The sequence below is a fragment of the Sturnira hondurensis genome, unplaced genomic scaffold, assembly GCF_014824575.4.
Source record: "Sturnira hondurensis isolate 20B ecotype Veracruz unplaced genomic scaffold, ASM1482457v3 Scaffold0016462, whole genome shotgun sequence".
Taxonomy (NCBI): domain Eukaryota; kingdom Metazoa; phylum Chordata; class Mammalia; order Chiroptera; family Phyllostomidae; genus Sturnira; species Sturnira hondurensis.
This window is the reverse complement of record NW_028089093.1, coordinates 389,537-402,358: the sequence shown is the minus strand read 5'-3', so window position 1 is coordinate 402,358 and position 12,822 is coordinate 389,537. Positions and strand designations below refer to the sequence as shown.

At 41.5% G+C, this 12,822-nt stretch overlaps 1 protein-coding gene across 2 annotated transcripts in view; it reads right to left on the bottom strand.

Moving 5' to 3' along the window:
- Window positions 1-1,659: 1,659 nt before the first annotated feature.
- CDK6 (cyclin dependent kinase 6) overlaps window positions 1,660-12,822 on the bottom strand; it is a 226,133-nt gene continuing 214,970 nt past the window's right edge. For both annotated transcript variants that reach the window (XM_037066054.1, XM_037066055.1), the window contains exons 7-8: window positions 10,243-10,378; window positions 1,660-5,135 (exon numbers count right to left, since the gene is read on the bottom strand). In XM_037066054.1, the coding sequence (XP_036921949.1) occupies window positions 4,989-5,135; window positions 10,243-10,378 (283 nt within the window). In that variant the 3' untranslated portion in view covers window positions 1,660-4,988. The remainder of the gene's footprint in view (window positions 5,136-10,242; window positions 10,379-12,822) is intronic.

The following is a 12,822-nucleotide window of genomic DNA, read 5'->3' as shown; positions in this document are numbered from 1 at the left end:
CCGGGATAAAACAAGAACGCTCATCTCAGAACAATGTGAATTTTAAAACAGGTCTTTGCACCTCTTTTTCCTACCGTATTAACTTCCGATTATTGTAAAAGAATTTAAGTAGATACTTGAAAAAAGTCTGTATTTATTTTCAGGTGGCTCTCGTTTTCTTCTTGAACGCCAGAGCACCAGTATAAAGGAAATAGGCATGATGGAAGTCATTCACTTATCTGAATTAACTCCCTGGGACTGCTGAGAAATAGAAATCACTTTGAAAAGCCCATTTGTACTTCATTCAAAAAAGCTAACTGAGGAAAAAAATTTTAAATCAGAACGCTCCTCATTTTGTTGTTTACAAAGGTCAGGAAAAAAAGGGCCAAAAGAATATTTCTTATTTCCTGAAAAAGTACATCAGAAATGCTTGAGATATAGGTATCTAACAAAAGTAGGTTGAAAACTGCATTGATAAGAAATTATTTTCTCGTGCTTTTGAGGGAAACACTATTACCAATGATCTGAGGACTCGATAGGTCCTGACAGGTTCTGGGTAGCCCCGGGAAGCTCTCCCTGCGGAGAAGTAATGTGCAGCTACCCTCCTAACCATGTAGTGAAGGCACTGAATGCCTGTGCTCATGACCAATGGTTTGGGTTTCAAGTTTTGCAAAAATACTGGTGGCGAAGGAAACACATGCTTTTATAAAATTTAGTTTTCCGAAAAAGGGAACGTTCTTAAACTTGCATAACACGTGTAGCCTCTTCACATGGCTGCTTCTGTCCATAGAATGGGAAAGGAATACAGAAGGTTTGGTTTGCTCAGCTCAAATTCTGGAACAAAAATTGCGTGTAACGGCTTCTCCACCAGATTTACTTTTGAACATATCAAATTCACAGCTGCCAGATGACTTCAATATAAATTCTTACAATGCATCTGTTAGTAAAAGATATTATCATTCAAAATGTATTTAACCTTGAATTATCCGTCTTTGAATACCTTCATTTTCTCTAGAATTTCCTTGATTGATTGCCTGTTTTATGATTTTCAAAGATTTAGAAATCATGCAACACCTTCATTTTCATCAAATACATTATTTTTATGCGCCACAATGTAAAGCTTGCATGCTTTTGAATTCTATCACTATTTAAGGATTTACAGTATTTCAGTATTTTCTTTCTGAAGTAAATATTCTAATCTCTACTCTAACATAAATTATAGGGGCTTGTTTTTAACATTATGCTTTCTTAGATCCAAGTATGCAACAAAAGCCTGCTTTTGGAAGATGTGGGACCCTCTCATAGCTCTTCACACATCTTTTATGATAAGCACTCTCATACGCTTATCATAAAAATAGTCAAGCTGTCACTTAAAAAATTCTTTGGAGAGAATTTTAATGTTTATGATATTGGGAAACTCGTATGATTTAATTTGCAGAATGGAAGCCATTACTGACTTTTACAGGCACTACTTTTAGGAGAAGCAGCTATAGTTAGTTAAAAGCTCAACTTACATACATAATTTAAGATTCAAAATGTTTGGTACAATTTAAGTTTTTTTCTCATCATTATGGATAGTACCACACCCAGCAGTCAAACTATAATCACTCTATTATAAGGTGCAAGTTTTTTTAAAGATATTAACATCCTGGACATTCTGAAGTTTTCATTTTTACTTAAACTAAAAGGCCAAGGTTCTATTCTTAAGGTGAATGTTTTGAACTATTTAGAGTAAGTCACCTGGGGCTAAATGAAAAGGCTGTCATTCACAGTGTGTTTCCAGAGAAAAAAATCAGGAGTAGTGGGGCCTGGATGGCCCGGAGCTTTCCTCCAAAACAGGTTCTTTGCTCTCTGAGTTCCCATCCACTTCAAAAGAGAGATGGAGTGGGTGGCTCCGACCCACTGGATTCTTACAAGCTCTTAGAAATTGTGTTTCTAAGGTTCTAAGGTTAGGTCTTTATTACCTTCTGCCACGCAATTGCTATGATGCCTAAGTGGGCAGGTTTCTCCTTTACTCTTTTTAAATGTAGGTTTTGACAGCTTCACTACAGTTCCCACAATGCCCGGGCTGCCAGGAAGGAGTATCACAGAGGAACTATCATGCCCATTCTTGTACCTCTCCTACAAAGAAATTCAAATGTGTTTTCAAATCTGTCACTGTATTTTTACGGCTATAAGCTACTTCAGTATAATTCTGGGGCAGTCTCACCTTCTCAGCTCACCTCCTACCTAGCTTTTTGGCAAAGATGTTTGAAAACATATGTCACAGAAGAATAAGTTGTGTCCAGTAACTTTGTATTCTCCTATATGCTTCAAAGAGTCCCAATAGTGAGTGTGCTTGTGTGGGATCTAGATTTCAGAAGCACTGAGCTTCACGTAAATGACATAAAACAAGAAAGTAATCACTGAAGTGTCACAAGCCACAATCACGGAACAGCCGGGATAACTCTAACAAGTTCGGAGAGGCTGAGATGCCCTCTCATTCTGCCTCCCAGGGGATAATTAGCCAAGTATCTAAAAACACAAAATGTTTGTGTTTTAAGTTTTCCTTATAAACACTACTACAAAATGCACCCAAAGCATATGCTAGAAATAAAAGTTGAGCTATGTTTAAAATTCTAAAGAATGCTGAAAAAAATTCCAGTTTAGAGACAGCTGCATTTTTCTCAAGCAAACTTACAACTTTTGCAAAAGCAAAAACTCTAGTTAGGTTCACACTAACCATGGATACTAATCAAAAAGCTCATGATGAATGAGTGTGGCAAGTTTTAAAAATTCAATTTCTAGAGATCTGCAAAAATGTCTTTGTATTTTGCCCCCGATCGAAGGAAAGGCAGGACTCAGGTTTCCAGGGCAGACTGCAAATACACCTTGCCCTACACGCTCTGGATTCGTTATATCTCAAGCACTTACAGTGATGACAAAACATGATGGTGTCACAATAAAGAAACGTATAAAACATTCTCATGGCCTGTCTTCTCATCTGTATCTTGCTTCACACAAATTTTCCTGCTCTTCAAGTTACTGAATTAGAGCAATGTTAAACAATGTATGTATTAAAAATGAATGGTTCCTGATCCAAGAAGCTCTCAAGGAGAAAACTCTAATTTTTCTCCTGTTCAAGAGAGTCCAATTCTTCACAATATTAAGCTGTGAAGAATTCAGTAAGGCTTACTATGCATAAACATCAGCTGGAACATTGTCTTCTGAGTGAAGCAATGTCCATTCTTGAAAACCCTAACCCTGAACATGGCCTAACTGTCACATGAACTCAAAATATGAGTCTTAAGGCAAAGCTAGCTACAATTTCCTAAACATACTTAATATCTCTGTGTTGTGGTTATTAGAGCCAAAAGAGCACTGATCACACATAAGGAAGGCAGAGATGGTATGGAATACAAAGCACTAGAGAGAAAAGGGCAAGAGAAGTAAAGCTGTTCACAATGCCCGAGTCAGGCTGGCTCGGCAGAGAGCAGGAGTGTGCACGAGGCACCGGAAACGAGGATAGCCTAGGAGAGGGGGCCACATCATCCTGTAGCGTAATTATTTATTTCTAAAAAAATAGTTAAAGATATTCCCTTAGACACTACACTGACAATATATTCAATAAAAACGTAAAACACAGTTAACGGTTTAAAGCAATCTATCTGCTGGTGATAGAGAAGAACCAGTCTTCTGTGCTCATTGCCTAGGTAACGACAGTGAATGCCAGGTAGGAAGATGGCTTTAGAGCGAGAACACAGGAGATCCTGTAAGGATTGTGGGATTGCAGCCTTACACCATGTTCTCAATCTATCTACGAAACGTTCACTGAAAGCAAGCAAGAAAGACAGAAAGGGTGCAAACAGCTTAAGCGATCTGTTATTAGCTGTGTAATGGCAGTACTATATATTCGAGGCACTGGGGGACAGATGAGACGGATGCTTTGAAGACAGGCAGTGCACTGTGGAAGAAGTACAGTGTAACAGGTGGGGAAAACTTAAACAGCATTCCTGCCTCTAGTCAGAGAACTACTCTCCAAACCAAACCAGGAAACAGTTTCTGACAAATCGCTAGAATCAAAAACAAAACAGAACAACCAACACAACAAAAAGGAAATAAATTTAAAACCAAGAAATAAATGCTTTCCTCTATTTTTTTGGACAATTTTATCTACTTGAGGTATACTCCCTAAATCTATATAGCAAGTAAGAAAGAGCTTATCGGGTATTTTTTTTCAAAAGGAACAATAAAGCATAATATACAGGTTAAAATTTACTTAGAATGAGTAAATTCTGCTTTTTGAAGAGTAAATAGGATGTGTGCTTTAAAAAATAGGTCTCTTAAAAGATACTAGAATTTTTTCTCTTTGCTGTGTGTATAAAACTTCATCTAGACAGTGAAACTTTTACTACTAACAAATTTACTACTTTTGGCTGGAAAAGGAATTCTGAGGACATAGGCTCAATTTTCTAATTTGAGAAGCCCATTCTGGTGAATCAGCTTCAGTCAACAGATGCCTGTTATTTATGGGTCTCTTTGAGTCTCTAAAATTCAATTATTCTTGCTGTTTACAGAAAGTAACACTTTTAAGAGATCAAGAATCACACACATACTCACTCACACACGCTCACTCCAAAGTACCAAATCAGGCTCCAGCAGCTGCAGAGAGATTACATCATAACTCAGCTGTGCCTGGATTGCTCACTCTACACTGGCAGCATCCAAGATTAGAAAAATGAAATGGCAGCACAATTGGTCAGCAGCTTCTCTTCTGGAATTTTTCCAGGTTTTTGAAACAAACAAACAGACAGACAAACAAATGAATGAACATAAAGCTGCAATCATTCTTGCATTGATTTCAAATGGTAAACAGTTGGTTTCCGTGGAGAAGCAGAGCCGTCCAGGAGACAGCAGCCGACAGGTCTCCAGCCAGGGATCTTCAATAGCTCTGCATGGCTTACGCAGCAGGACCCATCAGCCACCAGCGGTGTTCTCCAGGTCAGCGGCTCAAGGCAGTGGCTGGAAGCTCAGGCTGTATTCATCTCTGAGCTGTTCTGGCTGGGCGGCAGGTGGGAATCCAGGTTCTCCTTGCACCTCTCCAGGTCGTGGAAGTATGGGTGAGACAAGGCACCATAGGCAGATATTCTTTTGGCTGGATTAAATGTCAAGCACTTCTGTGATGAAGAAAAAAAAGTAACTGATTGACATAAAACATGTCCATTTAAAAAATGTGCTCATACAATTATAGAGTACATTTTCACTGCCATGAATTACATGTAGCTACAACGAGAAAGAATATCTACTTCAAGGGACACTAAATAAACTGTAGACAGTACTAGTCCTATGTATGTCCTTAATGTAGAAACTGCCTCTCAGGAAAAGGCGACCCCTTTGGGGTTGCTTGTGGACTCGCACTACCCAGGATTTCTCTGCAATCCACTCCAGGTCCTTTAAAAGATATTATTATTATTATTATTGTTGTTGTTGTTGTTGTTGTTATTATAGTACGCATATAACCCTATTTAGGTAGTGATTTTTCTAATGCGAGCAAACTTGGTGCTGCAGTCAGAGACTTCACCCTAACCTTTAACTGTTCTCCAAGGATTGTCAATGAGTGGGAATGGCAAGGTGGTGTTCAGGTATAAAGGGTAATGACTGAACTGCTCTCCAAAGCAAAACAGCAGTCTCTGACAAATTCCTCCAATCAAAACCAAACAAGATAGCAACAAAAACCAAATATATTTCAAGCCAGGAAATAAAGACTTTCTCTATTAAGAAGGGGGCAAGTAAGGGCTAAAACCTACACCCTACTAATGATTCCGATCTACTAGCAAGCCACGCACCATGCCCCAGGGCTGCATCACCCTATGGGGATGCCTTTCTCCCAATTCCCATCAAGGTGTCCTATGGGCTAACAGCATCCCTATAGGGAATCCATTAGACTCAATCAAGTCATTCAACTCTATTCCAAGCTGTCAATTCAAGTGCAAGTAGAAGGTGAAAGGAGGAAAAGGTGAACCTGTGGAGCAGCAACCTCCATTCCCAAACTGTCCATTCTTAATCAATTAGTCAGAAAGTTTCCTTGGTCTCAGCTCCATTTCTAATGCAACCCCGGGTGATCTTGTTCCTCCAAATCCCCCTCCTCTCCTTCCACCAACACCTGCAGTGAGTGGCAAGCGTTCATTAACGATGAGTAAGATCCACCCACTGCCCTGGGAGTTGACTAGTAACAGAGACGTTATACCAGCTTTTCCTTCCTTGTGACGCGGGGTCTGCTGAAGTGAGATGGGCAGCTGACATGTCTATGAATTTGAATCTTTTATGTAACCTAAGGACTTAACACTAGCATGGCTATGCAGACCACTCTTAGGGAGTTCTGCTGAATGCTACTGACCTAGGAAAAAACACGTACAATTGGGAAATTCTACATATAATTTCAGAATTTTGGGGTCCCCTGAAATCTTCCTTATCCTGAGCTCCCCCCCAGTCCATGGATGCTGGCTAGCCTTCTCACAGTGTCTTCTGACATCAGAGAGAGAAAGGACGAGCAGAGGACAGAGCTTGTTCATTGAATGGTTCTACTGTCTCTAAGAGCAATAAACACCTTGAGAAAAGTTCTACAAGGAAGGGTGGAATTCTCACTCAAAGGACAGGAAAGCTGGGGCAAAATTCTTGGGTTTGAGTTCTCTCTTTCCAGACTCTAAGAAGGAGAAAATTAGGTAGTGGCATTGGAGAAGGAAGCAGCCAATTTAACCTCCAGAACATAGGAAAGAAAAAATGTGGGAACATGTTCAAGATACAGAGACATTATTCCCTAGAGGATTCTTTGGGAGGAAGCCCTGTCCGCACAACTATAGTGATGGCTTAAAGTTGGACAGAAGGTAGAGAGGAGGAGAAATCCTTAGCCAAACGTGGGGGTGTGTGAGAATCTCAAGTTGGAAGTCTTATATATTATGTCCTAGAGGAATACTGTCTGAAAAAGTGGCTAAGTTCTATTATTGCCCTACACCAATAGAGCATCTGGCTGGCTTGAGAACTAAAAAATCTTGTGTAATAATACTGTTTCTGCAAGGAAATTTACTTCCCCAAATTACTGACTTATTAAAATGAACTTTTGGAATTACAACTCACTCCAGACTTGAATACTATAGTGGCTCTGAACAGTTTTCAGCATGTATTCCCTTTCTGCCCTTCCCTCCCCCGACGGTGGCAGTATCCCTTCCTCTACTAAAGCTGGCCTTGGCCATTTAACTGGCTTTGGCCTGAGGAATGTAGACAGAAGTAGCAGGGTAGCTCTTCCAAGCCTGGGCCTTCAGGGGCACCATATGTTTTGCTTGCCCTTCTGGGAGTATCCCCCTTCTACCACGAAAAAAACAAAACAAAACAAAAACGTGCTCTATGGAATGAAGTCTCTCCAGCCGGGGCCCCTGAATACGACACATGGGAAGATCTGTACTTGACCCTCAGGCTGGAGAACTCTCACTGCCAATTTGGAGACCCACGTACAAGAAAAAAAATGCTTATCATTATATGCTAGTGAGAGATGTTTTTTCATTATTTGTTATGCAGCAAAAACAGACTAAATACAAGGACCCAAAAAAATGTACCTCAGGCTGTGAAAGCAGTTAGACAGAAGAACTCTATACATTTTTCTTCAGCAAGAGCATCACATTGGGAATAAATATTCAGCCTTCCAAATGAATCATGACTAAGGGGACAGAACTCATAAAAATGTGTAGGTTTTAGTTGTTAAAAATAATTCTTCCCCTGAACTGTCTTATTGCTGTATGTTACGTATGGGGCATGTACGTAAGAGCATTTGTAAATGTGGATGTATATATATATCCATGCATATACGAAGGGGGCATTATATAAAGTCATCCTCTTTTTTTCAGATAAAAACAAAGAGTAACTCTTACTGTGCAAAATTTTCAAATGTTAATTGTTTCTTAAACAACACAAACTTCCTAAAAGAGTGCTCACTCTTCTTCCTTAGTAAGTAATTTTCGGTAGAGGCAACAGGTACTGTTTCGGGCTCAGCTGTCTGTCTTGTACCACATGGCCCATCTTCTCCTGCTTCCCAGCTCTAGCTTGCGTCCCTCTGGCAGCTTCAGAGGGTCCTGAGCTGTGAGGTTTGGGGCTGTCCCCTCTGAATGCCTGTGGATGTTATGTTTTATGCTTACATTTCCTCTAGTCTTGGTGCCACTGGCTCTGCTTCTTATTCAGCTTGATTCTTCCTCTTCTCTTTGGTACGTTTCTTAGTTCCTTTTTCTTCGATTGTCTCCTGCTACTTTTCCAGTCTAGCACTAGTGTGTCGTCTGATCTGAAAAGCCACCACTGCTAGGGCGGCCACCCGAAATGAGCACATGACATTGTCTGTCATCTTTACATTTTAAGTTCTTCTTGCCGATTCCTGCTCATGTTGGAACTAGGAGCTATTTTGGGTAACTTTGGATAATCCGGTAGCTGAGGCAGTTAAATATTTCATCACTAAAGTTCATCCCTGTGACTGTCTGTCCAGAGTCCTTTTCTAAGAGGAACATTTCATTCAAAGTTCCTGCTGACAAGGAAGCCTATGGTGGCTATAATGAATTCCACATGATCCCTCCTCCTTCCCAGCACCACCGCCTAGACCAGTAGCTTGGCAAAACGGTAAGGTGTGTCAGCAGGATTCTGCCTTTTAGGATAGGAATCTGACGTAGGAAATACTGACGCTGCAAATGTTAGCAGTGGGGGTTACAGCTGAAAGAATTCAAGAGTAGGTTGAAGTTCTGACTGTAAGGGACCAGTTAGAGTTAAGGGGAGCAGATGGTACAACTGAAAAGAAGCAATGAAGTGAAGAAAAGGCATTTAGGGCAGAGTTGCTAAGAACAGGTGATGCACGGGCCAGATACGAAGCATTTACACTCTGAACAACTTTCCATTTCCAGGCCACATGAAACTCCCTTTTCTTTTTTAACTTAAAATTTTATTTATTGATTTTGAGAGACAGAGAAAGAGAGAAACATTGATTTCGTTGTCCACTTATTTATGCATTCATATCAGGATGGCGCTCTAACCAACTGAGCTCCCCAGGCCAGGGCTCAAACTCCCTTTTCTTAAGTTAGTGCAAGTATATGTCTCTTGTTGAAACCAAGGAAAAAATTTTCCTAAACAGGTGAGTCAGCAAGTGTGTATATATTGTGAGCCTTGGTCTAGGCGAATATTCTCCCTTCTAGTTAATTTATTTCAAAGGATGTAGGCCTTAGTGAGCATCTTAGAAATAAACAATGGGGAGGAAATATAACTGTCTTTATCCATAACTGGGCAGTGGAGGGAGTTGTTGCCTAAGCATCAGAGAATGAGCCACCATGAGGTGAAGATGGAGTTAAGCTTCATTGGGCCCTGACCAGTGTTGCTTAGTTGGCTGGGCTTTGTTCCACAAAGCAAAAGGTCTCTGGTTCAATTCCCAGTCAGGGCACATGCCTTGGTTGTGTGTTCAGTCCCCGTCCAGGTGATTGGGAGAGGCAACCAATCAATGTTTCTCTCTTGTGTCGAGATTTCTTTCCCTCCTTTTCTCCCTCCCTTCTCCTCCAAAAGTACATTTAAAAAATCTTTATAAGTTTCACAGGGAAAATCCATGGCTCTGCAAATATGCCAATCACTGGCTGCGATCACACAGCGCTGAAGCGTAGCATTTCTATTAAGTCCTGCAGACTCTTAGGTCTGTATCTGAGATTCAGAACACACTGACGGAATGGGAGCACTGGCTCCTCCCAGTCTAGGAGCAGATAGCAAGGTAGTTTCAGTGGGAAAGGATCTACTCATTACTCACTGGGCTCCAGACACCGAGAGCAGGGCAGTAGGTACACTCCCCTACCTTTTGTTCTGGCTGCTAAGTACAGGGAATTATGTAAAGGGTCAAGTATTACGATCTGAGTCTCAAACAGGATGCTGAAGTCCTCATTTTCAGCGAGGTATTTCATACGTGCATGATACATTCAGTACTTATTAGAAGCACATGTCTATGTGGATGGAGAGGCCTTTAAAAGCTACATTCAAATGAAGGTTCAAACTTAAAGAATTGAAAAGTATGTATGTCAGACTCTCTTTCTACAGGAACTGAAGACATTCCAGAATCAGAAGCCCCAGCTGCTACTGGTGTGGAAATGAGAGCTACAGGGAGATCGTGGCCTGTGCCTTGTGAGGTGGTGGCACGTGATGCAGCCCCACCGCCCAGTGTGGACAGGGCAAGTATCTTGTTAGCACAGTGCAGATCAGCTCCGCATCGCCTGAACTTACCAGAAGTAGGTCTTTGCCTTGTTCATCAATATCTGTTACAAAATTCTCAATAGGTTGAGGAGATTTTGAGTGAAAGGCCTGCCTGGGAAGGGCCACATCTCTGGGCCAGTCCTCTTCTCCTGGGAGTCCAATTACGCTGCAAAGAACCACAGGTGAACATAAGCATCAGCTGCTGTGCAGAAGCTACCTTCCCACCAAATTCAAGATGCAGGTGAGGCCTAAGGGGCAGGTACGGGGGACACAGAGCCCCAGGAGCCCCTCACATGTATGACGGGCGCGTTCTCATTTCTGTCTGTCTGGCTGCAATACAGTGATCACGGGGTAGAGGGCAATCTCACGGGAGAATGGCACCACTCACTGGGGAGAGACGAGCGATCACTCTGGGAGCAGGTAGTAAATGGAAGAGATAATGAAGAATGAGAAATGTTGTATTATCAATAAGCCCCGAAACATTGATAGAGCAGGACCTGTATGTTCAGAGTAGACCCGCACGGGCCAGTCACATGTGCCTTCCTGCCTGCGAGTGCCTTTGTGTTCTGACCAGACACTTCAGCATTGACATGCTTTTCTGGTGCTCCTGTAACATGATTTCTTAAGACATAAATTTAGCTGCACTGTTGGTTACAGAATAATTCCCCAAACAGTAATTATATCCATTAGAATCAGACAAAAAAAACCCCCACAAAAACCAAAAAACCTAAAAGGTATATTAGACCTGTGTTACACAAACACTATTTTATAATTTAACATCAAATTTAATTTATAGGTTTTTGTTACAGAACTATTTTAGGGTATTCCAAAGTGAGCAAATAAATACAAATTATTCTGGGATCAGAAATGTGGACAGAACATCAAATGATACAACCACGGCACAGGCTTTGGCAATAGGCAGACCTGGGTTCAAATTCTGCACCTGCCACTTATGGGTAGGTAAGGACAAATTACTTAACTTCTTTGAGCTACACTGTCTTTTTTTATACAACAATGGTGGTTAAGTTACAGTCATTATGATGATCAGCAATAATTTATATAAATGCATAGCAAGTGCCTGACACACAGGACTTAATATCAATACATTGCCCATTATTATCATCATATGAGGGAAATAATGTTATTAATCTAAAATGTGCAGGCAATGCATAGCTACCACACTAAAATGAACTGCATGAGTTCTATGAATGGGTAACTTAAGGTTCTTCAGAAATGTGAATAGGTCAGTGGCCTTACACAGCATAACATACATTATGTAAATGTTATTTATAGCTTATGTACAGGTGGTAGTAGGTTTTGAAAAAAGAAATCAGGGGATGCAAGAAGTTAGGTCTCACACAGACTGAGTAATTCTGAACTAAACTTACAGTTTAGTGAATGGAGTCCATGGCTATTCAAATACTGACCAAATGATGTAGGACTTCCGCCAAGATGGAGGCATAGGTGGAAACACTGTGCCTTCTCCCACAACCAAGTTTGAATACAACAAAGGTTTGGAGAACAACGACACAGCCAAAGAACAGAAAATTGAATTATACGGAAGTCTGACAACAACGAACCGTTCATCTGGGAAGGTAAGAGGGGTGGAGCCAGCAGCGGAGCAGGGTCGGGCAGGAAAGATCCCCAGACCCAGGCGCGCAGGCAGCCCAGAACCAGTCGGGGTCTGGGGCAGACTGACTGCGGTCGCACATTCGCGCACAGTGAGATGGACTGCGCAGGCCCCAGCCGGCGAACCCAGTGGTGGAGGGCTGACGGCGGTAGACGGAACCGCCATTGCTCCTCTTTGACCCCGCCCCCACATACAGCGTCACAACCCAGTGACTGAGTTGCCCTGCTCTGGTGAACACCTAGGGCTCCGATCCTGATACGTAACAGGCACGAACAGTCCAAAAGATGGCTCAAGAACTCAAAGCCCCAGAGCCGATAACTCTCAGCGACCGAGAAATTGCCAGCCTCTCAGATGCACAGTTCAAGACACTGTTTATCAGGATGCTAACAGAGCTGGTTGATTATAGTCACAAATTAGAGGAACATATGAAGGCTAAACTAATTGAAATGAAGGGAAATGCACAGGAAACCAACAGTGATGGAAAGGAAACTGGGACTCAAATCAATGAAATGGACCAGAAGGAAGAACAAAACATCCAACCAGAAAAAAATGAAGAAATGAGAATTCAAAAAAATGAGGAGAGGCTTAGGAACCTCCAGGACATCTTTAAACGTTCCAACATCCGGATTATAGGGGTACCAGAAGGGGGAAAGAAACAGCCACGAGTGGAAAACTTATTTGAACAAATAATAAAGGAGAACTTCCCCAGTCTGGCAAAGGAAATAAGACTTCCAGGAAATCCAGGAAGCTCAGAGAGTCCCAAAGAAGTTGGACCCAAGGAGGAACACACCAAGGCACATCATAATTACATTAGCCAAGATTAAAATGAAGGAGAGAATCCTAGAAGCAGCAAGAGATAAGGGGACAGTCACCTACAAAGGAGTACCCATCAGACTGTCAGCGGATTTCTCAAAAGAGACCTTACAGGCAAGAAGGGGCTGGAAAGAAGTATTCCAAGTCATGAAATCCAAAGACCTACA